The following is a 21,143-nucleotide window of genomic DNA, read 5'->3' on the forward strand; positions in this document are numbered from 1 at the left end:
CACACCATCACCACCCATGCCTAGAACGTGTTCATCCTATAACTGCAGGTTTATGGCCTTTGACCAACATCTCCCCATTTCCCACCTCTCAGCCTCTGGCAACCAACCATTCTGCCCTCTGCTTTTATGGGTTCAACTTTTATAGATTCCACATTTAGTGAGATCATGAAGTTGTGTCTGGCTCATTTCACTTATCTCACTTAGTATCAGGTACATCCCTGTTGTTGCAAGTGACAGGATTTTCTTCTTTTATATGGCTGAATAATATTCCATTGTATACATGTACCACAATTTCTTTATCCATGTATCCATCACTAGCCACTTAGGTTATTTCCCAATCTTGGCTATTATGAATAATGCTGCAATGAATATGGGGATGCAGATAACTTGTCATCAAATTGATTTCACTTCATTTGAATATATACCTAGAAATAGGATTTCTGGATCATATGATAGTTGCATTTTTAATTTTTTGAGGAACCACCATACTGTTTTCCATAATGGCTGTACCAACTTACAATCCCACCAACAGTGTACAAGGGTTCCCTTTTCCACACCCTCACTAACACTTGTTATTGCTTGTTTTTTTCATAATAGCCATCCTAACAGGTGTGAGGTGATACCTCATTGTGGTATTGACTTGCATTTCTCTGATGATTATTGGTGTTTAGCACCATTTCATATACCTGTTGCCCATCTGTATGTCTTCTTTGAAAATGTCTATTTAGGTCCTTTGCTCATATTTTAATGAGGTTATTTGGTTTGTTGTATTTTTGTTTCTGTTGAGTTTTGTGAATTCCTTGTATATTTTGGATACGAACCCCTTATCAGATGCATGGTTTGCAAATATTTTCTCCCCATTCCATACGGTGCCTTTTCATTCTGGGGATAGTTTCCTTTGCTGTGCGAAAGTCTATTAGTTTGTTGTGGTTCCGCTTGCCTATTTTTGCTTTTGTTGCCTTAGCTTTTAGTGTCCTGTCAGAAAAATCATTGCCAATTGAGGAGCTTTTCCCCTATGTTTTCTTCTGGGAGTGTTACAGTTTCAGACCTTACATTTACATCTTTAATCTCCCTCCTTTTTAAAAATAATACACACTCATGAATTTTAGCAGAGAATAGGGCCTTGAAGTCTACATTTTTCCAGCCTTTCTCACTGCTCACTGCAACCCTGGGTTATGTTTCTGGCTGTGGGATGTGAGCTAGTGTTCTATGCAACCACTAAAGTTAGCTCTAAAAAGTGACAGGGCATGCTTTTGTACACACTCCGTCTTTTGCTCTTCCTACTGACTAAGAAATTGGCAGAATCAGAAGAGCTTCTTGAATCTGAAGATGGAAGCCAGGCACTGAAGATGAAAGAGCTGCCCCACCGATTTTGGACCATGTGCTTCTGGGCTGTGGCATGAGAGTGAAATCAATTTCTATCTTTTTGTTCCACCTCCATGTTCTGAGGTTACTTTTTTCAGAAGTTAAGTCAGTACCTTAATAGAATATAGTCTCGTGCAATGAATTAAGAATTGGAACACCCGCTTTTTACCCCTAGATCTGCCACAAATGAGCAGTATGCAATTTTGAGCAAACTCTCATGTCTTGATTTATTCTTCTCCAAGAAGAAGGTGTTGAACTAGAGCTTTCAGCACCATGAGATGCATAATCACCTATTTGGCATAATGGTTTCTAGTTGAAACAAAGTAGAGATTTTCTCTTGAAGGGAATGTCACCAACTCTTGGGACAGGAGATGGGACAGGTTTGGGAGTGATTAAGTGACACTTCTATCCAGGCCATCTGTAATTAAGAATGGAAAAACACTTTGGGCTCAGACAAGACAGCACTGCAGATGTGCTTGGGGAAAATGGCTGTGAGTGTATCAGCTCAAAGAGCACGTCACCAAGCATACAGGCACACCAAGGCCACCACGTATCATGTACTAGTGTCCCACGAGTGTAAGCCTCATGGATGGAAGGCAGCGAGTGAGTTCACACTGTGTTCCCTGCAGTATGTGGCGGGCCTCATTCTTGAGGCCAGAGAGTCCTTCTCAGGGGCAATAGCTGGGGCCAAGAAGTCAGGAAGAGCTGGTGGCCGGAGAGGCAGAACCCGGTGAGGACACAGCCAGTTCTCCCCAGACCACCTATCTAGGAATGGGCCAGAGGATAGCAGTACCGTGTCTGGAGTCCCCCGGGTCTCAGCGTGGGCATCAGGTGGCTGAGAGGGTCTCACCTGTGAAAAGGAGCCAGCACTCTATCAGGACAAGCAGGGCTTTTGTTTAACCAGGTCCATCTGTCTGCTTTTGTTGACAGATAAGGAATATTTAGGGAAAAGGAAAAAAAGAGATATTTTTGTTATCAGCAGGGATGGAGACTCAAAATCATTTAATGTAAAGATTGAGAAGGCTGGGGTCTCATTTTGTACACCGTGTTGGACCAGAAGGATGTATTGGGATATCACGTTTTGCAAGCACCAGGGAAACACTCACCTCATTTGACTTTTACACACTCTATGAGGTAGGCAGGGCAAGCATCGTTAAGTCCATTTTACAGATGGGGAAAATGAGCTGCCAAGAGTTTGAATGCCCCGAATGGTGACCCACAAATGGTGAGGCCAGTGCAGACCACTGACTCACAGTGTGATGCACTTCCCTCTAGGCTGCTCTGCCTCCAAGCTGCTGAATTAGAAACAGACTGTCCCTTAGAGCCTTAGGGGCTGGCCTCGTGGCGCTGGTCTTGCAGCACGTTGTCCTCACAGCACCAACCCCCACAGCCAAGCTCTGTCCCTGAGCCCGGATCTGTCCGCTGCTCTGGCCAGGTAATTAGAGAGGATCATTTTGGGTCACTCTTTCCTGCAGACTAAACACTCCCTTTGGTTTCTCGATTAGAAAGCCCGACAGATTGAGTGACAAGGAAAAGTTTTTGATCTTGCTATTATAGTCACCTAATTAAAATGAGATGCAGATGCTCCAACACCTAGTAATTTTCACCTCACTTACTTTGGCTCCAATTACAGCCCTTCCCTACTGACTTACACTGTTTAAATTACAAAGTCAGAAGGAAATATGACTATTTACCTGTTTCTATTCATACGTATAAGTCTAACACATTATCTTTTCTCCCCAAGCATGAAATGTGATCACAGGCCTCCTCTTCACCCCGGAGACAGAAGGAATAAATCTTTGGTTCTTAAATAAAATTAAACACCAATAAGAATTCCAATCAGCTAACACCTACGACAACCTTTAACAGACAATTTTGTTCATACACACACACACACACACACACACACACACACACACACACACACACACACACAGTCCTGTCCCCAGGAAAGCAGGACGAAGGCCTTAAGAGCCACTATAGCACTTGGAATCCACACCTAGGAATACATAACTTCCCTCCAAAGTTAACCAGCTAAGGACTCTGACCCCTTAGATCAGGGAAAGTTAATTGTTTCTGAAGTTGTTACCTTTATTGAATACATAATTAAGCAAATAGCATTCATTTCAAGGCAGTTGGAATTGCATACATAGTTTATACCAGAGCTACTATATAGTTGATTGCAACCAAGCCTTCCTATTTACTAAAAAACACATTTGTGTACTAAGAAAAGGCTTTGTGGACTGGGAACACGGCTTTGATTATCTTCAAACAAACAAAAAACCCAGGAACAAGCAAACACAAAGAGAACAGTGGGGTTCTAAGGAGAACATCCATTTTCTTCTCCCTCTGAGTGGACTCTGTTGGAGGTTCCCCTGCCACAGGGCGGAGTGGAAGACGCTGGCTTCTGCAGAGTGCCGTGTTGGAGCCCTGCCTGGTGGCCGGCCAGCCCACGCTGCCCCTGGGGGCAGGAGGGAGGCCGGGTGCCCACTGCAGAGAGGATGCCAGCACCCTCCCACCCACGCCACACGCACTCTCAGCCCATTAACTCCAGGAGGGTGGCTCTGTGGCAGTGCAACGTGGAACATGGGGCCATGATGTGGAGGAGGAGGACCGGTCCCCAGATGGGGGTCATCTCTGTCTTGTCTTCTGCTGGAAGATTTTTCTAGGCACTCAACCAAATCATCCAACCACTGACCTGAGCGGTGAAGTCCTATTGCTCAGTTGGCTCTCATAGCGCCAGTGTGGCCTTGGGGCTGACATGAAAAGGCAACAGTGGCTGTTTCTCACTATCTCTTTCTTTCACACTGACTTCACCTACGTCTTCTGTGAAGAGAAGGATGGGCGGATTCTTCACCCTTCCAGGTAGAGGATATTTTTTCTTCCCTGCTCCCAATTCATCCCGGGTTCTTGAAAGCTTCTTAAATTTCTTTTGTGATCTCTGTGGCTTGGGCAGGCTGAAGCAGCCGAGAAAGCTGAGCCTTTCATCCTTTTCTTCCATGGAGGCAGCCTGTGTCACAGCCCCTGAAGTGGCAGGGTGCTCCTCAAGAAGGGAGGTCACAGAGTTTGGCTTCAGCTCCCTCTTTTCCTGCTTTGTTGACAGCCCCTAATAACAGCCCTGGCATCGGGGCTCTGCAGACGCAGGAAGGAAGAGATGTGTTCTTTAATGATGGAAAAATATCAGAGCACAATGCCCTCAAAATAGAACGTGTGCACCTCGCCTTTATTTTGGGGACTTTATTGTTGTATCCGTCTCTCCTGGGGAATGCTGTAGGAGGCTCTTCCCCTTCAGCGAGGCAGAGTAATTGTGTAACCCGAGGTGCCCCAGGAGAGCCGAGCGGATGATGTCAACACACAGGTTTTCGAAACAGGACTGCATTTTTATGTCGATCGGTGCGCAGTAGATCCCTTCTCTCCAAACTCTAATTTCTGCAAAGTGGGGGTAATTACACACGCGCTGCCCACCTCCCTAGGCTGCCATGAGGCTCCGGCAACATAATGGACGAGATTACGTCTGCCCATAGTAAAAGGCTACAAGTGCAAAATGCCATTATTATTGACAGTTGGAAGCCTCGCCCCTCTGGGGGAGGGGTGGTGGTGCCGTTTCCCTTTTCATTTTTAATTAAATAAACTTTAGCCATGTTATTGAAATTCACACTTTTGCATTGACACGGGACTGATGAGCACAGTGTTCAGTATTCACAGGAGAGAACCGATGCTGAGTTTGGTGAGCCACCCCCACCACGTGGTAAGGGCAGCTGTCCTGATGCACAGGACGAAAGAGAGCGATTGACTTTCTGATGGGTTTTTCGTCGCCTCTGTCATGCTAGGAAACTCCAGGGAATCCTGCTTGAGTTTCTCTCGTGTTGGTGTCCTGGCATTTGCTGTTCTGTCCAATGTCACCCTCATCTGTTTCTTTTTCCTTTTTGCTGAAAACTGCCAGTGAAAAATGCTTCTGATTTCATGGTTACCTACTTTTCCCCTTCATTAGCTTCCTCTTACTGGGGCCATTACTGCAGCCCTTTAGCAGAGCCGATGCCTTGCTCTGGAAATGACGCTAATGATGCTCAAGAGAGTCTTCTATCTGCAGGTGATTAGGAAGAATAAAAAAGTTGTTAGCCACCCAGCCAGCTGTAAGGGACCTGTGTCCAGGCTCCTCTGCAAACATTCCGGTTCCCATGTCTGAAGCTGTGGTTTATGGCGGCTCACTTTTGACCAAGGAGTTGCTTAGCGGGGTAGCCCATATTTTACCAGGAAAAGGGAGGAAAGCCCTCCCAAAGAGGCCACCCTCAGCAGGCATGGCTTCTGACCTCTGTGACATTTTTGGTTACAGACATTAAGAGGAAAAAGCCCCGTGATAGCATTTGTGTGTGCACACGTGTGTGTGGATGTGTTTGCAGAGGGGGTTGGGAACCCCTCTCCCCCTGCCGCTCAGCTGCCCTTCTTGATTTGCTCAAATTTCATTTCCATTTACTAGAGGGACAGCCATCTGCACGTTTTCCTGCCCAGCCGCATTTAATGCACCGAGGTTCAGCTCTAGCCCTCTGTTGAGGTCAGCCGCCCCCCACCTCCCAGCATCCCGGGGGGTTAGAGCTAAGGATACACAATACTCTAAATGGAATATTGAAGATCCCCATCTGTCTGGCAGTCCCAATCAATAAATGTGAGCCCTTCCCGCCCACTTCTGTAGAAGAGACGCGTCACCACCTGGTTTTAAGACTAGCGTGAGATGTGGGTTTCTAAGGGTTACTGAGTCTCGGCACCGGCTGTCACAGTGCCCAGCCAGGAAAAGGATTATGCTCTTAATCATGTTATTTTGTCACTAAAGGCTTCTTTTAAATCCCCCTCACCCCTTTCCCTCAAGGGAAATGTGTGAGTGTCTGAAACTGGAGATGCCTTCCTGACACTTCCACCCGCTGAATGGCTTCTGTTGAAAGAGCTTTTGTTCAGGTACTGAAACCCACGCGCTGTGGTTCTGGGGCGCCTCGTTCGGCTTCGAACAAATTACAGGGCTGAACAAGGAGGCCAGTTTGTGTTTACCGGACGTAGCACTTAAGGAAAACAGTCAGGTCAAGGTGTCAGCCCTGGGCCCATGAAACACCTCACCTGGTGGCTGTGTCGGGACAGCTAGTCCTTAGGGACGACAGTCTAAAAACACCCTGCGGAAAGCTCCAACCTTGGAACAATCAAGCCGAGCAAGCAAACAAACAAACATAACAATTAAAAATGTGTGTTGTCTGAGGCAGTTTTTGTGTCTGAGCGGGGCCCCAGGTACAGTACTGGCCACACCTGTTCAGCCTCTGTCACCTCTTCAGCAGGCCAGGACAAAGCTGACTTGCACCAAAAGCCACCAGACTCAGAATCAGGTTGCACTGCAGGGACTGTTTGCTTCAGACTCATGTGATCCAAGCATCTGCTTTCCGGCTCATCTCGGCCCGGATGAAGGCATGTGGGGTGTCTGGTGGGGCAGGGTGGGGTGCCTGGCGGGGCAGGGTGGGAGGTGTATGAAATGAAGGGCTTCCTGTGAGAAAGGAAGACTGAGGGAGCCAGAGATGCTGTCTGGGTCTAGGGTCTCGAGTCTTTCTAGCTAGTATTGTTCTAATCCTCCGAATTAACGGGGGTAAGAGCCAAATGGATTTGTCTTCAGAATGGCTACTCTGCCACTAGCTTTGGGTCATGGGCAAATCCCTTCACTCAGTGGACCTCAGTGTGCCCCATTTTTTAAAATGAAAGGGTCAGACTAACTATTGGCCATTCTCTCAGTTCTACAAGAAGAAATCTGGATATACTTGGGCAGGGCAAACCTGTCAATCACATAAGATGTGATTCTGATAAGATGTGAATGCTCTTCTGTCTGGCAAAAGACAGGCCAATCCTAGAGCTGATTCCAACTGTGCCCTAAAGAATCTGAAATTGGATGTGGGGTTTTCCCTTGTGCTGTTCCTACCCACTTGGTATATACCATTTGGCCTACTGCCTGGCGGGCCTGCAGCCTCTCCCGTTTCCCAGGTTACTGCCAGGTAGCTTTCTAAAGCACAGACACTTGAGTCTGTTGCTTCATACACTCCAAAGCAGGGGAGCACTCCACTGCCCGTCACCAAAATCCTAGCACATGGGAACCACGTCCCTCCAGGTCTGTCCCCACACCCTTTTCCAGGCTTGCCTGCCAGGCTCTCACAGACCCTGCCCAAGGCATGCTGAGCCTTTTGCTTCCCAAACAACACATTAGATGCCTTTGCAGAAGTTGTCCCCTCTGCCTGCACTAACTGTCCACAGAACTCATTCTATACGAACCAGCTCAAATATTGCTTTTGACCCTAACCCTGGGAAGCTTCCTCAGGACTTTGCTTTCACCTCTGCATGGGGACAGGAACAACATTCTGTTAACTTTGTGCCTAACAGTGTCTGGCACCAATGGAAATGACTTATTAAAAGGTAACTGGGCTAGGCCAAGAGACCACTATGGGTGTGAACTGAGGCCATCCCACACTCACAGTGACCGAAACACTCACAAAATTATCCCAGAAGGTCAAAAGTAAAATAGCATAGCTGAGCACTTATTTAAATAACTTTTTAACAAAACACCCCAGAGGGGAAAACCTGATCTAGGCATTTCATAGTGCTATTCTGCAAAACAAAAATCAAGTGCTGTATCCCAATATACCTCCAACCGTGTCCCTGGGTTACAAGAGATAAATGCTAACAAGGAGTAAAACCCAGCACCCTCCACCTGATTAATATGTAAAAAGGCTGAAGTCACATCTGTGCAAGGATCTATTTTTAGTGGACCCTACATACTAGAATCCGAGCCTTGATCTCTTAAACTATCAAGCCTACCATAAATGTTTGATGATGAACAAGCCCATAAAAAGAAAATGCATAAAATGAGTAGAGGGAGCCAATTCGTGCTCTGCCTTTTAATTACCGGTGGCTTCTGCTGCAATCGTGCTCCGGGCTGGGTGCAACCAGAGAAAGACATCAATAATTTGGGTGGGGGTGGCGGGGTGTGGCTACTGCAAACAAATGCATCTGACTACATAGTTATCTATGCTTAGGAAACCAGAGAGAGAGAGATGGAGGAAAGAGAGAACCATGACCCAGAATGGTCAGGGGGAGGGCTCGGAGGAGAGCCGTTTTTAAAAGGGAAAAATTAAGAGATAAATAAAAGCATTCAGGACACAAAAGATAATGTAGAACAGTCTGGTTTTATTACTTTTAAGTAATAAAGAGCCTTTTCCTCGCTTTTTTTTTTTCTTTTTTCCCTTTTTTTCTTTTTTCCTTTTTTAAAACATACATTAAGTCGTGAATCAGATGTTAGGGGATGTGGAAATGGAAGAGAATCGGTGACATCACAATATTTTTACAGCTTTACAACAAATGTAGATCTGAGTTTGTTGCATCTACCAGTGTCTAGCAAGGGTGGAAAGCAAAGGCACACTCAGGTTTATGGACCCTCCCCCCACACGCAGTGGGGACGACAAAAGGGGGGGAATACTTCAATGCAGAAGACCAGCTCGATACAGCGAGCATTTTAGGGTTAACAGCGCAGGTGACGGGGTTGCAGGATGTAGGGATGTGGGACGCACGTTTTGACACAGGTCTTCTCAACGCGGCAGAAGCAACGGTGCCCGCAGACACGTAGTGAGACACGTGGTCCTGTGGACGGCAGGCCCCCCACCCTCAATACTCTGGGGAGTCAAGCTCGGGGGAGAAGGGGACAAGGTGATATGTGCCCACCATCGTCCCAACTTCTGCATTTCTCAAGAAAATTCAAGGAGGAAAATAATGGTTTCTAGTAAAGACCTCAGGGTTGCAGGGGACGGAGTTCATAGGGAGTGAACATTGATTCCACCAAAAAAACAAAACAAAACAAAAATGTAACGAGAACAACAAAAACCTACCCTAAACAATAGCAAAACTGCAATGGGCATTGGGAAAAAAAGGCAGGGCACTCACCCTCAACGACATACCTGGGTCTCAGAGGGACCACTGTGATTATGGAGACTCCACTGTTTCACTTCCAACTCAAAACTGTCCTTATCAGTCTTTTTATTTTTTAATTTTTTAAAGACAAAACTAAACCCAGAAGATCAAACTAGAAATAAAAAGAGACCAACAGACCACCAAATATACTGTTCAACTGCTTAAAAAAAAACAACCACCAACAATAATTCTCACGGTTTATAGCATGTTCACGATTCTTTCGCTCTTGATAGAGTAAACAAAAGTCCCTTCTTCTGTGTGCTCGAGCAAATGAAATCCAAGGGGAGAAAAAGACACGCCACCCTCTCCCACCCCCTCCAAACAATAACAACAAAAGGGTAAGGAAATTAAAAAAATAAAAAAAAACTCTTTTTGCCCCAGTCTACAGTTTCTGCAGCACCCATTGTGGTTGGCCTTGTACTTGGAGTTACTCGTTAATCACGGCAGGGACCAGCCTGCCTGCATCTATTTCCGTGTCGTTTCTTTGTGTACACTGCACGTGTGCCGAGCACACGGCTTGGCGACTCCTCCCAGGTGCCTGCCCGACCACACGCAGCGGCGTGGGCTCCAGCCAGCGGACGCGACAGAACGAGGGCTGGGACGTTAGCCCCTTTTCTGCCGGCTAATGAGGGTATCACCACATTGAAAAGAGCTAAGGGAAGCGGGAGCTCTGGAGGAAGAGAGGGGGTTTGCCGCCCACGGCACTGGGTCCGTGCGTGGCAGCACAGCCGAAGGGCGCTTCGAGTTGGCACGACTAGAAGGCAGCGTGGATTGGAGGGTGTGGGGCCACCCAGCTTTCCCAGGCTGCGGCACTACCACCATCGCCGCGGCATTCTTTTTCCATCTGCTCCACTCCAATCTTCCGGAGGGCTGGAGTGGGGGGTGGGGTGGGGCGAGGGGAGGGTTAAATAAATATCTGCATTTATTTCAAAAGGGGAGTAGAGTTGATCATAACGACAGTTTACAAGTGTACACAACTCAAGGTGTAAGGCACAAATTTACATGTGGAAAACAGGCTATTCACAGATGTAACCCCACGAAAAACCCGTGTGATCAAACCATTAATTTTATGCAAGGTAGCAGCCAGCGTATTAATTAGTTCACACCGTTTGTGGATTTTGTTTGGTGTCTCACATGCAAGGTGAAATGAGATGGCGGATCACAAGCTGGTGCCTTCACAGAAAAGTGGCACCCATGGGACACCATGTGCCAGTCTAAAACCTTCTCTCCTGCTTGCTTTAGAAGTTAGGATCTGGAAGGACTTTTAAAGTAATTAATTTTTTTTTTTTGCATGTTATAGGCCAGAGACCTGACCAGCAAATTAACTGGTAGATTTAAATAAATATTCCCCTCTTAATGTTTTCCTTTAGCTACAGACCAAACAGTCCAAACACAAAGCTCAGAATTCCAGCTCCAACTTATTTACTCAGTGAATTTATTGTAAAAATAAAGAAACTCAATTATTCCAGTTAATGGATTTCACGTTAAATAGTTTAACTTTCGATGGGCTTTCAGAAGAGCTGTTCATAGGATGATATGTGGAAGAGTCCTTTCCTTAAGGAAAAAAAGGGTGAACAATAAATAAAGAGTTACTTGCGTTAACGGTCACGTTATTTCATTAAAAGAGAGGAGGAGCAGAAATCTATGACATAGTTGCCCAACACGGCCTTTGTCTGCTATAACAGAAAGCTGTAACACTGGTGGGCATTTCACAGTATCTGCGCATAGTAAACTTCTGCCATTGTTAAAAGTCTGAGTTAGAGTTATCAATGAATTCTTTTTTTGTCTTTTTTTAATTTTCATGATTTTTTTTTTTAACATGTACTCGTGTTTTGCAGTTTGGAGCACTAGCCCAGTTTGGCGATGCCCCGTGCAGTCATGGACAAAATGTTGCAGTTGCTGTTTACCTGTGTGTGTGTGTGTGTGTGTGTGTGTGTGTGTGTGTGTGTGTATGGGGGCATGGAGTGGGTATGTGCTTTTGGCTCATGTTTGTGATGATAACTGAAGTCTTTTGTGGGTCCGCCCTGTTGTGGGGTGTGGGGGAGAGTGAAGGAAGAAGATGGAGGTGAGTCCCCGCCGTTGCAAACCTTCACCAAACCATATGGCCCAACTGTCGTGAGTACCCCTGCGTCCCAGAGGGGGGGACCCGGTGTCCTCAGCCCTGCCGCGGGCCATCCTGGTCTGGTGGGTACTCGAGGCAGCTGAGAACCTTGCCGGGCGGAGCGGGCACCTCGCCTTGCCTGCTGGTTCGACACCTGACCCCTCCCCCTGGGATTATGTACACGCGTCATTAGGCTTCATGGATGTGGAAAGGGGGGCAAAGGAAGGTTTGGGGGGCACGTCCGGCTTTAGGGAGGGTGTACGCTTCAGCCCCGACCTGGTCAGTGAGTTGTAGGCGCTGAGGCTGGGCTGCCTCGAGACAGTCACGGCCTGGCCGGACGGCTGGGAGCTGTGCACCTGGATCGAGTCCACCCTCTGCGGGGCGGGGGGCGGGTTGTCTCCCCTGCCAAAGCTCTGGTTTCTGGAGAGGTGAGAGGAATTGGAGGAGTTAGTATTGTTTCTTTTGAGGGTGGTGGCCTGGTGGCTTCTCGTGAGCGAGTTCGTGGGGTAGCTCCTTTTATAGTCAACCCCGTAGGAAGAGGAGTGGTGCATTTCCAGCCGTTTGCTCAGGCCATTCTGGGACAGGGAGGCTCCCGGAGGGCCCAGGGAGGCCTCCCGCTGTGGGACTTTGGGGGGCAGGCTGTCCAGGTTCTCCACAAGGTTCACCCCGTGGTTGGGGCTCTTGCTGCTGAGATGCTCCTTGATGGTCTTATATTCCAGGGTGGCGGCCTGGTCTTCCAGCGCCATCTGGGCCACCTCGCTCATTTTGGGCTGGTCCACGTACTCATGCTGGTAGCCCTGCTGCGTGATGGGAAGGACCACCACGCTGGGGATGTGGCTGGGGGAGGCCCGGAGGGGCAGGTCCGTGGGGATCACGGGGGAGCCCATGGGGGGCATGTCCTTGGTGCAGGCATTGATGAGGTTCTGGTTCCGCTCCCATTCGCGGCTGCCTCGGTTGGGCTTCCGCTTCTGCTGCAGCGTCGGGGTGGACTCCGGCGTGGGCAAGGCCGTCAGGTCCAGGTGGTGCTGGTCGGCCTTGATGAGCATCTTGGCCGTGCTGCCGGGGGTGGCGAGCTTGCCGTTGTGCATGAGCGGTGTGAGGATGGCCTCTGGCTTTGGGTCTTTGGACTGGGGGTCCCCGAAGAGGCCACTGAGCTTGGTGACGCTGCTCATGGAGCCCCGGCGCGAGTGGGTGAGCTCCTTGTCCTTGCGCTGCACCACGGCCACGTCTTTGCGCCGGTGATCGCACACGCAGTACACGACGATGCCCGAGAAGACGGCCCCCATGACAAAAGCCAGGATGACCGCAATGGCCAAGAGGGTGACAGGAACCAGCTGGTCGTGGCCTTTGAGGTAACTTTCCCGGATCACTCCTGCAATAGACATTGCACACGGTGTTAAGAAACAAAGCACACCACAAGGCTTGTTTTTGGTTTGGCATTCACCCTGTTAATTAATAACAGTAATAAGTGACAATAGCACCTCTGCATCACTTGTCTTCAAGGCTCAGCTTGTCAAACATTAACTAATTAATCCTCCCCACACACCCCCTTTGAAGTATGTAAATAGACTTCATTTGTTGCCTTCTTTGTGTTCTGAAAAAGCGCTTTTCACTCTGCCCAGAACATACTCTTTTATTTTATATATGTATATATAAATTTTATATAAATATATATATAACAATTTTATGCACGTTAAATGAACAAATCACACAACACTCCAGGCTTCCCGTCGGGGTCTTTTCCGAAGACCTCCTTGTGGGCACGGGGGCCTCTGTCTGAAGAAAAGTATGTTTGCATTTCAGGCAACTAGAGGGAAGAGAGTGTGTGTCATTAGCATTTACAATGAAAGAAAATAGCTAAAATTCACAGATTAGAAATGTTTATGCTGATGTTGCATCACTTTACCAAAAAAAACCCAAAAACCCACAAAAACCAAAAACCAAAACACCCAAACAAACTCATGCACACTCAATTTCAGGTAAATTTGCTGAATATTTGAATGAAGCTCTCTCCTTACTGGAACTGAAACTGAACGAATATTTAGAAATGAGACCATTTGGGGCCCTGTAGCGGGTTTGAGAAGTGTCAAGTCCCATTATTATGCCTAGAGTTTGTTGTCACAGTGAGACTCTTCAGCAGAGATAATCTCTTCAATTTAATAAAAATTATGTGACTACACCCTTCCATAATCTTACACTACATTAACCAAGATGCTGTTTCTGAAGAAAGTTGCTCTCCCTGTTCCTGCTTAATCAGCCACCAAGCTGAGCGGCTCTAATCAGATGCAAACGCTGAGGCTTTTATTTTTTAATACCAAGTGAGAATACACATCACAATTGTCAGATCTTAAGTGCTTGATGCAGTAGCTAAAAAATAAAATCTCAAATACCTCAATTCCTGCCTCTGGAGACAGAAAGAACAGGAATACATTAGAGCCCTGCATGGGCTGAGGAAATGTAAACATTGTTCCTATTATGGAAACCATAGCAAGACAGAAAATGTACCTTCTCCGGTCTCCGGAGACACATTTTTTATCTACTAAATCAACTCTTTCTGGAATATGTTTAATGTACTTTACTGGCAGGTATCATTGGCACAGAATTAGAATGAAATGAAATAAAAAAAAAATCTCTACCCCTTCCCAAACCCACAACATGCAACCCTTAAACTCCTGTTGAAATGTTTTCTATGTCACAGCCGAGACCTTGAAGAAATGCAGCTTTGTCACAGGGGGCGGGGGTAGGGGGGGTGTTGTGCTAAAATGTTTTGATTACTGAAGTGACTGTTTTCAAACCCAGCAACAACCTTAGCCCCAAAGACTACATTCTCTTTCTCTTTTCTTTCTAAACAGTCCTCCTCCCTCAATTGTGACATCCTAGTTAGTTGCCGTGGAAATGATTGTCCTGTGACAAAGGACTGTGACTTCAGGTGGGAATAACAGAAGCAGCAAATATTGCTCAAGAAACAAAAGATTCTGTGATCCAACAAAGACACTAAGGCAATTCACCCTTTTTCACCCTAAGGAAAGAGTGTGCAGGATGGTAAGATGGATTCCAAATGTGACATTTAAAAAATATTTCCAGATTTATCTTCATGGGCTTTTAAGAAGTTGAAACTAGAAGCAAAAAAAAAAAAAAAAAAAAGCAGGAGGGAAATCTGGCTATAGCTCATACCTTTTATGTGTAGTGCTCCCCAAAACACGGTGGGGTGTCTTGCATTCAAATACGTCTTAATACCTATTCACCAAGGAAATGTGCTAATGAAAATTCCTTCCTTAAATTTGCATTTCCTTGTTGTTATGCTAAAACAGCAACTGATTTTCTTCTATACTGATTGTGTATGGGTTCTATTGAATATCGTTTTTTTTAAGCACCTACACATAATTGCACAAAAAATGTACACCTGTGAATAAAATGGGTTTAATTTTCCTCATTGACTTGGTGATTTCAGTTGGAGTCTAACACAGGCCAGAGCCCTCTCATGGGGGAGCTAGGTAATTTTTTCATGGAGATGAGTAGCTCATGGAGCCCTTCCAGGCAACCATATTTAGGAGGCCTGCGTCTTCCCAGTAAATGAGTAGTTATAGTACAAAAGCTATCAACAGTTGACTTTGGCATTCAATTTAGATTGCCCTCCCAGCTGGAAAAGTAAAACTAGAGCACTTCATTTGCTTCACTGGGAAAACTACAAAATTTTCACATTTATTCAATGCTTCTTAACTTTACTAAAAGTGAAAAGTACCAAATACCATTCTTCTTTCCTGTCTGAAGGTCCTTAGCTATCTTAGACTCATGGAAACCACCTGTTCTTTTACTGGGAAAGACTCTTTCTTAGTGGATGATATTTGAGTTCAGGTTTTTGGTTAACAAGTCAAGTAGGATAGCTTTGAGGGAAATGGTGTCTCAGACAGTTTCCCCTCCACCCCCTTTCGTTATGTAAATAGTGCCTTTAAAAATATTTCTGCATCTCTTTATCTTTTAGACATCCCTGGGGACGCAGGGGGCTTCCCTCATCTGCTTGTGCAAATTCGGAAGCATCCAAATTAGAAATACCGTGTTTCCCCGAAAATAAGACATGGTCTTATATTTACTTTTCCTCAAAAATACACCCTAGGGCTTATTTTCAGGGGATGTGTTATTTTCCCCTCAAAGCCTCAGCTTGCAGCACGCACAGGATGGCCAGGACCTGACAGGGGAGCCGACCTTGTTGGTGGGGCTGCCCGCACCTTTTCCGGTCACCTCTGGGATAGCAGCTGTCACGATGGGGCAGATGAGAAGGGCTGCTCGTCTTCTTTACCGCTCTGCAACCAAATGCATGGGCTGTGCAGATGCGCTGCGTAGCCACGCCCATCACTAGGTCTTATTTTTGGGGTAGGGCTTATATTGCGCAAATGCTTAGAAATCCTGCCAGGGCTTATTTTATGGGTAGATCTTATTTTCGGGGAAACATGGTAGATCAGAGGTTAAGTTGAAGAAGATAAGGAAGTAAAAGTTATTTTTGTAAATGCCTTCAAAAATTAAAGCTTTCTTCTTACATCATGCAAAAGGGCAAAGAAAGGCACATTGGCAGAAACGATCCAGTCAACTTTGTGGCATGGCCGTTGTGAATGAAGGACCGACCACACGAGACTTGCCAGCCAGGCCCCATGCAAGCAACTGGAGACCTCAAAGAAGCTCCCCGTTTACTGCCTGGTGACTTAACATCTCTGGGCCTCAGTGTTTTCACCTGTAATGTGGGATTAACCAAACCCAAACAAAATAAAGAATAGGAAAGAGCTTAAATGCAATCATTTGTTGGACAAATCTAAAGGTCAAAAGAAGACACAGAGAAGTGGTGGGTTAGTGGTTCACACAGGACTTCTGAGTGACAGTCGCGGCCTCTCCACTGGATGCCATTTGCTCTCCCAGGGGAGAGGGGAGACTTGTGCTTCCAGCTCCAAACCTGGTGCTGCTAAGGAGGTGAGATGAGGTGTTGAAGCAACATAAGGGAATATATACTTTTATTTCAGGACTGCCTGTAAAGTCCTGAATTTTGAAATAATGAAGACAACAAAAGTGGGAAATGTTGAGCAAAACACCAATTATAGTTAGATTCCTAGTGGAGTAGAAATCCTCCCATCAGCTCCTTGAGGGCAGGTACCTTACTTTATTTGCATTTATAACCCTTGCCATCCCCAGGGCTCTTAGCTGGGTAACTGTATACATGATTGTGGAATGAACGGGTCTTCCATACATTGTAGAGACATTTTTAAATGAACTTCTAAACGTGCTGGGTCATCCCTGGAGTGACCATCAACTTGCTTTTGAGGTCACAGAAATAAATTACATCTCTAGTCGTATAAAGACTTTTAATAGTAGCACCCGTCAAAGAAAGGAAACGAAATCTAGAAAGGTGCTCAGTGCTTGTTCAAAAAATAAGTGAAACTATTTCAAACATGAAAAGAAATTGGTTCTGGGATAATTCCAAAGGAGCCGAGGAGGGTAAATGTGTTATCTGCAAAAACTGAGTGCTCCCGTGGAAGTGAATAATTGGAAACAGATGCGTCTCTGTAAAGGGCAAAGGGCTGCGGGCTGGAGCCCAGAGGAGCATCCACCGCTTCAGATGCTGCTGGAAGCCTTGGGCGAGTGCAAGGGCATTTGTAAGGCGGTAGGTTCCCCTCCCCAGGTGTCCCCTCACTGCCAGGTGGAACAATCAAAGTTGGCTTCTCCACCCTGAGGTCTTAAAAGGCCTTCCTCTACCAACTCCTGGGGCATTAGTCATGCAAACAGTATCTGAAAAAATCCTTCGCATTGATTCATTAACCACCGGTTACTTCTCACTAGTCATGAGGTGCTAAATGGTTATTCTTTCCACTTTCCTATTGCAGGAAGCAAGGCACACAATGGCTTTGAGATTTCTCTGAAATCATGCCTTAAATTGGCAGACCTGAGAAAGAATAGACTCTGTACTTTTTTTTTTTCCCCCTGAGGTGCAAGAGTTTTCAGATGCTGGAGGGAGGCCTCAAAGAGGCAGTCTGAAGCTTTTTAGAGGCCAAAGCAGTGAAAAGATTATGGAAGACCCTGTCCCCCCCCCCAACATGTGATTCAAAATAAAAGCAACTGTAAACTGTAAAATACAGAGGAAGCTCTGTAATAGAGTTCTGACTTTTCCTATGATGACCATGTTAATACATTTTGAAATATCAAACACCAAATTCATTATTTAAAAATACGGTTTCTAGTAGTCCTGCTCATGAGTGCTAGTCTGCACAGGGGGCCCAGCACCAGGCTCTGGGACAATTTGCTTTAGAAACGATGCTTTCCCCTAACAGGGTAGGACTGTGATTCTCTTAGTGTCTTTATTATCACTCTCCTGGTATAAGAAGTTTTGGCTCCAAGCATCTTTGTGGCTGCCTTCAGCAGACATTAGTGAGCACGCTAAGGCACTGTGCTAGGTGTTCAGGGTGCAAGGGTACAGGAGGCATAAACCAGTAGGGGAGAAGACAGGTGCTTGCACACAACTCCGTCCTAAGTGCGGGTGTGTCATGAGATATGTCACCTCTACTTCCACAGCCGGCAAAAGCTTCACGTAGGAGATAGCATTTGAATTAGGCTTTAAGGATGCATAAGATTTCAGCAGGAGTGGGGAGAGCAATGAGAACCAAGGCCAGGAGGGAAGGAAAGCAAAGTCTGTATTCTGTAATGGCAAACAGTCTAATTCTTTTCTAGTCTCTTAAGCTACAGGCACGAGCTACCCGGCTGCACTTTCACTTGCTTCTGGGCTTTCATGCAGGCTGTTCCCTCTACCTGGAATATCCTTTCCACTTTCCCACAAGCAGATCCTATCTTTAGGTCTCAGTTTACATACGGAAGCCTTCCACAGGTCCTCAGACCAGGTGAGCTCCTCCTTCCACAGGTGCCCCCAGAGCTCTTGGCTTCCTCTCTCCTAAAATCATCACTGGGACGATTCTTGCTACATGTCTGTTTTTCTCACCTAGACCGCTCTAGGAAGCTCACCACTGAATCCCAAGGCACAGAGGTGCTCAGTGTACATCTATTAAATAAATAGTGAATGAACACAGGAATGAGTGAGCAAAGGAAAGTAAGGGCTAGAGCTAGAAACACCATTTGGAAGCAGGCTGTGAACAGGCTTGAATGACTGAAAAATATGTTCAGAAGACCTGTCAGCTTTGGAAGGAGAGTTCTTGGTTAATTTATCTGTAATTGCAAGAACCCGAGAAAGCCGAGTTTCAGCTTGCTCTGCTCCACGTTGAATCCATTACTGAAAAACTACGGGTTTCAAAGAGTCAATATCTCTGCATCAAAAGCGCAGCTGGTCTACCTGCATCTATTATTACTGTTTTTAAAATTAAAACTCTCAGTCTTTGAGTGTGCTTATCTCCCGCGCCTTACACATACAGGGGGAGATGTTATCTATCCTACCAGAGTAACAAAATATGAAGCAGAACAGGCAAACACAAATACATAAAATCAATTGCAGCTATTAAGCTAAACACCAAGGAAGAGCCCTGCCCACCCCCACCCTAATTATCGCTCCGAGTGTAAGACCCAGGCAGCCGCCAGCTCCAAATGGTTAAGTGTGCACTTTCCCCTCTCACCCCGCTCACTGGGCTGCCTGTTTCTGGGCTGCTGTGATATGATGGATGTGTCTGTCTCCATAGTGAAGTGATTAATAGGCATCTGTGTAGAGCGAACCGAGTGACCACAAAGACAACAAAGCCTCTCTGTGTATTACAGAAACGTGCAAAGGCAAGAAGGAGGATGGATATTTCCTCCACTGCTGAGCCAGGGAGAGTGCGTTGGGTCTGGGAGGTGACAAGGATGGCAACACACCAAGAAAGGCCCCAGAAGTAGGGTCCCCTAAAAACAGACTCTTGATTCTGCTTTATAATAACATAAGCCTGCAATTTCCTTGAAATCCTCATAACAACCCGAGTGAATGAAATCTAACAACCCAACGTTTCTTGTTTGAACATCTTGTTGCAGCAAAATGCCAGCCGGGCTCATGGTCCTGTGAGGCAACGTGAATGAATGAACCAATCAGGAGCCAGGCATCACTGTCGCTAACCACACAGAGCCCGCCATCATCCCTATTAAAAAGAGAAGAAAACAAATAGGGGACAAACCCTAACTGGAGACAATTTATCCTCAGAGCCACACCCCGGCCAATCGAGATGACCACACGGAACGCGAAATGGGGCGCTCTGTGGTTATCTCGGCAGGAAGCAGCCTTCTTCTCGTCTCGGCATGATGGGAACCAGATGGCCTAGGAATAAACCAACACCCCAGCAGCCATGGAAATGGGCTCAGAGTCTATAACTCAAACTTTCCTTTTCCTTTAATTTCTTTTTCCTGGCAGGCTGAAGGCTAGATGCTGGGAGGGCCATGGTTTTTAAGATGTATAAAGTTAAGACTGACCATGCCAAAGTAGAAGCAGCTTCTTGGCCTGGGTGTTTAATATCCTCAGTTCGGAAGCTATTTTAAAACTCTCACATATTGACGCTTACTGTGGTTGACCGAAGGTGAACCCACTTCCAATTCTATCACCTTTGAAGTGATGCATTTTTTTGTTGGGATGTCATCAGAGGAACAAAATGGAGAATGAACATGAAACTCAATTTCAATTTTTTTAGAGAAGAAACATCTTCATTTCCCCCTCTGTGCCAGTATGAGTGCTCAGTTCACTGTTCTTCCACTGCTTCAGACTTGGCATTGCCAATGGGAGTGAGCACTGTACCCTCAGTGCCGACTGATGTCTAGACTGAGAATCAAGATAAGGTAATTTTTAAAAGTCATGCCCTGGAACGTTGGTCTGTGGTTTCACATGTTAGAACTCTTACCGTGGCTGTAAAGGTAACAATTATTTTAGACCGGTCAAGATTTCACAGAATTTGCAAGGTGTATTTTCCTGCCTTTTGAGGTTTTCTTTCTAAATAAGTCTGGAAACGTAACATGTAAGTGATTTCTGAAACCAAGACAAAGCACTTCCACGTTCTACTTCCTGGTCCCATCTTCTTCCTTTGCTCCCTCACAAGGCATCAAAGCTACAGAATGGGGAAATGGGGGAAAATCTCCTTATAAAGCTGTGAAATTTGGGTGATCCTTTGTTTAGATTATTTGGGGTGCTTTGATTTTTCTCTACAAAGCAAAGATAAAACAGATATGAGGAAACAGGTCTGTTTTAATACTCATAAAATCGCCAACTTAAGCTTGCTAGAAATATTGTTCTTGGGATCTGGGTTGCAGATGAGGCTGGGGATGTTATTAGTTAAGAACATAAACTTTGAGGTCATAAAGACCTGGGTTTGAGTCTTGGTTCTACAAATATATTAATAACTAGCCGTGTGACTTGGGGCATGTTACTCAGTCTCTCTAAGCCCCAGTAGTGTCGGCTATAAGATGAGCATTGTTGGAAGGATTAAGTAGGTTAAATAACCGAACATATGTATTAATAAAACAGTTGGCATTGTACAGGACACATGTTAATGCTCAATCAATAATGTTAAGAGCAGTGCTTCTAGAATTTCTGACAAGTTGCCTACCTTGTACGGGGTCCAAGATAGCCTATTTTTAAGGCAACGTTTTGGTAGGGTACAATTGTATTAGCCAAGAGAAGAAAGATAAGGATTAAAAAATACAACAAAATCTTGGCTAGCAAGCTTAAATGAGATAGCTCATCAGCAACTGGAAAGTG

At 45.8% G+C, this 21,143-nt stretch overlaps 1 protein-coding gene and 1 pseudogene across 4 annotated transcripts in view; both read right to left on the reverse strand.

Moving 5' to 3' along the window:
- Positions 1-8,551: 8,551 nt before the first annotated feature.
- On the reverse strand, positions 8,552-11,523 carry LOC105870863 (uncharacterized; annotated as a pseudogene).
- The window catches only part of SEMA6A (semaphorin 6A), a 123,784-nt gene continuing 113,079 nt past the window's right edge, over positions 10,439-21,143 (reverse strand). For all 4 annotated transcript variants that reach the window (XM_076008298.1, XM_076008300.1, XM_076008299.1 and 1 more), the window contains one exon: positions 10,439-12,821. In XM_076008298.1, coding sequence (XP_075864413.1) covers positions 11,623-12,821 — 1,199 coding nt within the window. In that variant the 3' untranslated portion in view covers positions 10,439-11,622. The remainder of the gene's footprint in view (positions 12,822-21,143) is intronic.

The sequence above is a fragment of the Microcebus murinus genome, chromosome 11 (genome assembly GCF_040939455.1).
Source record: "Microcebus murinus isolate Inina chromosome 11, M.murinus_Inina_mat1.0, whole genome shotgun sequence".
NCBI classification, from domain to species: Eukaryota; Metazoa; Chordata; class Mammalia; order Primates; family Cheirogaleidae; genus Microcebus; species Microcebus murinus.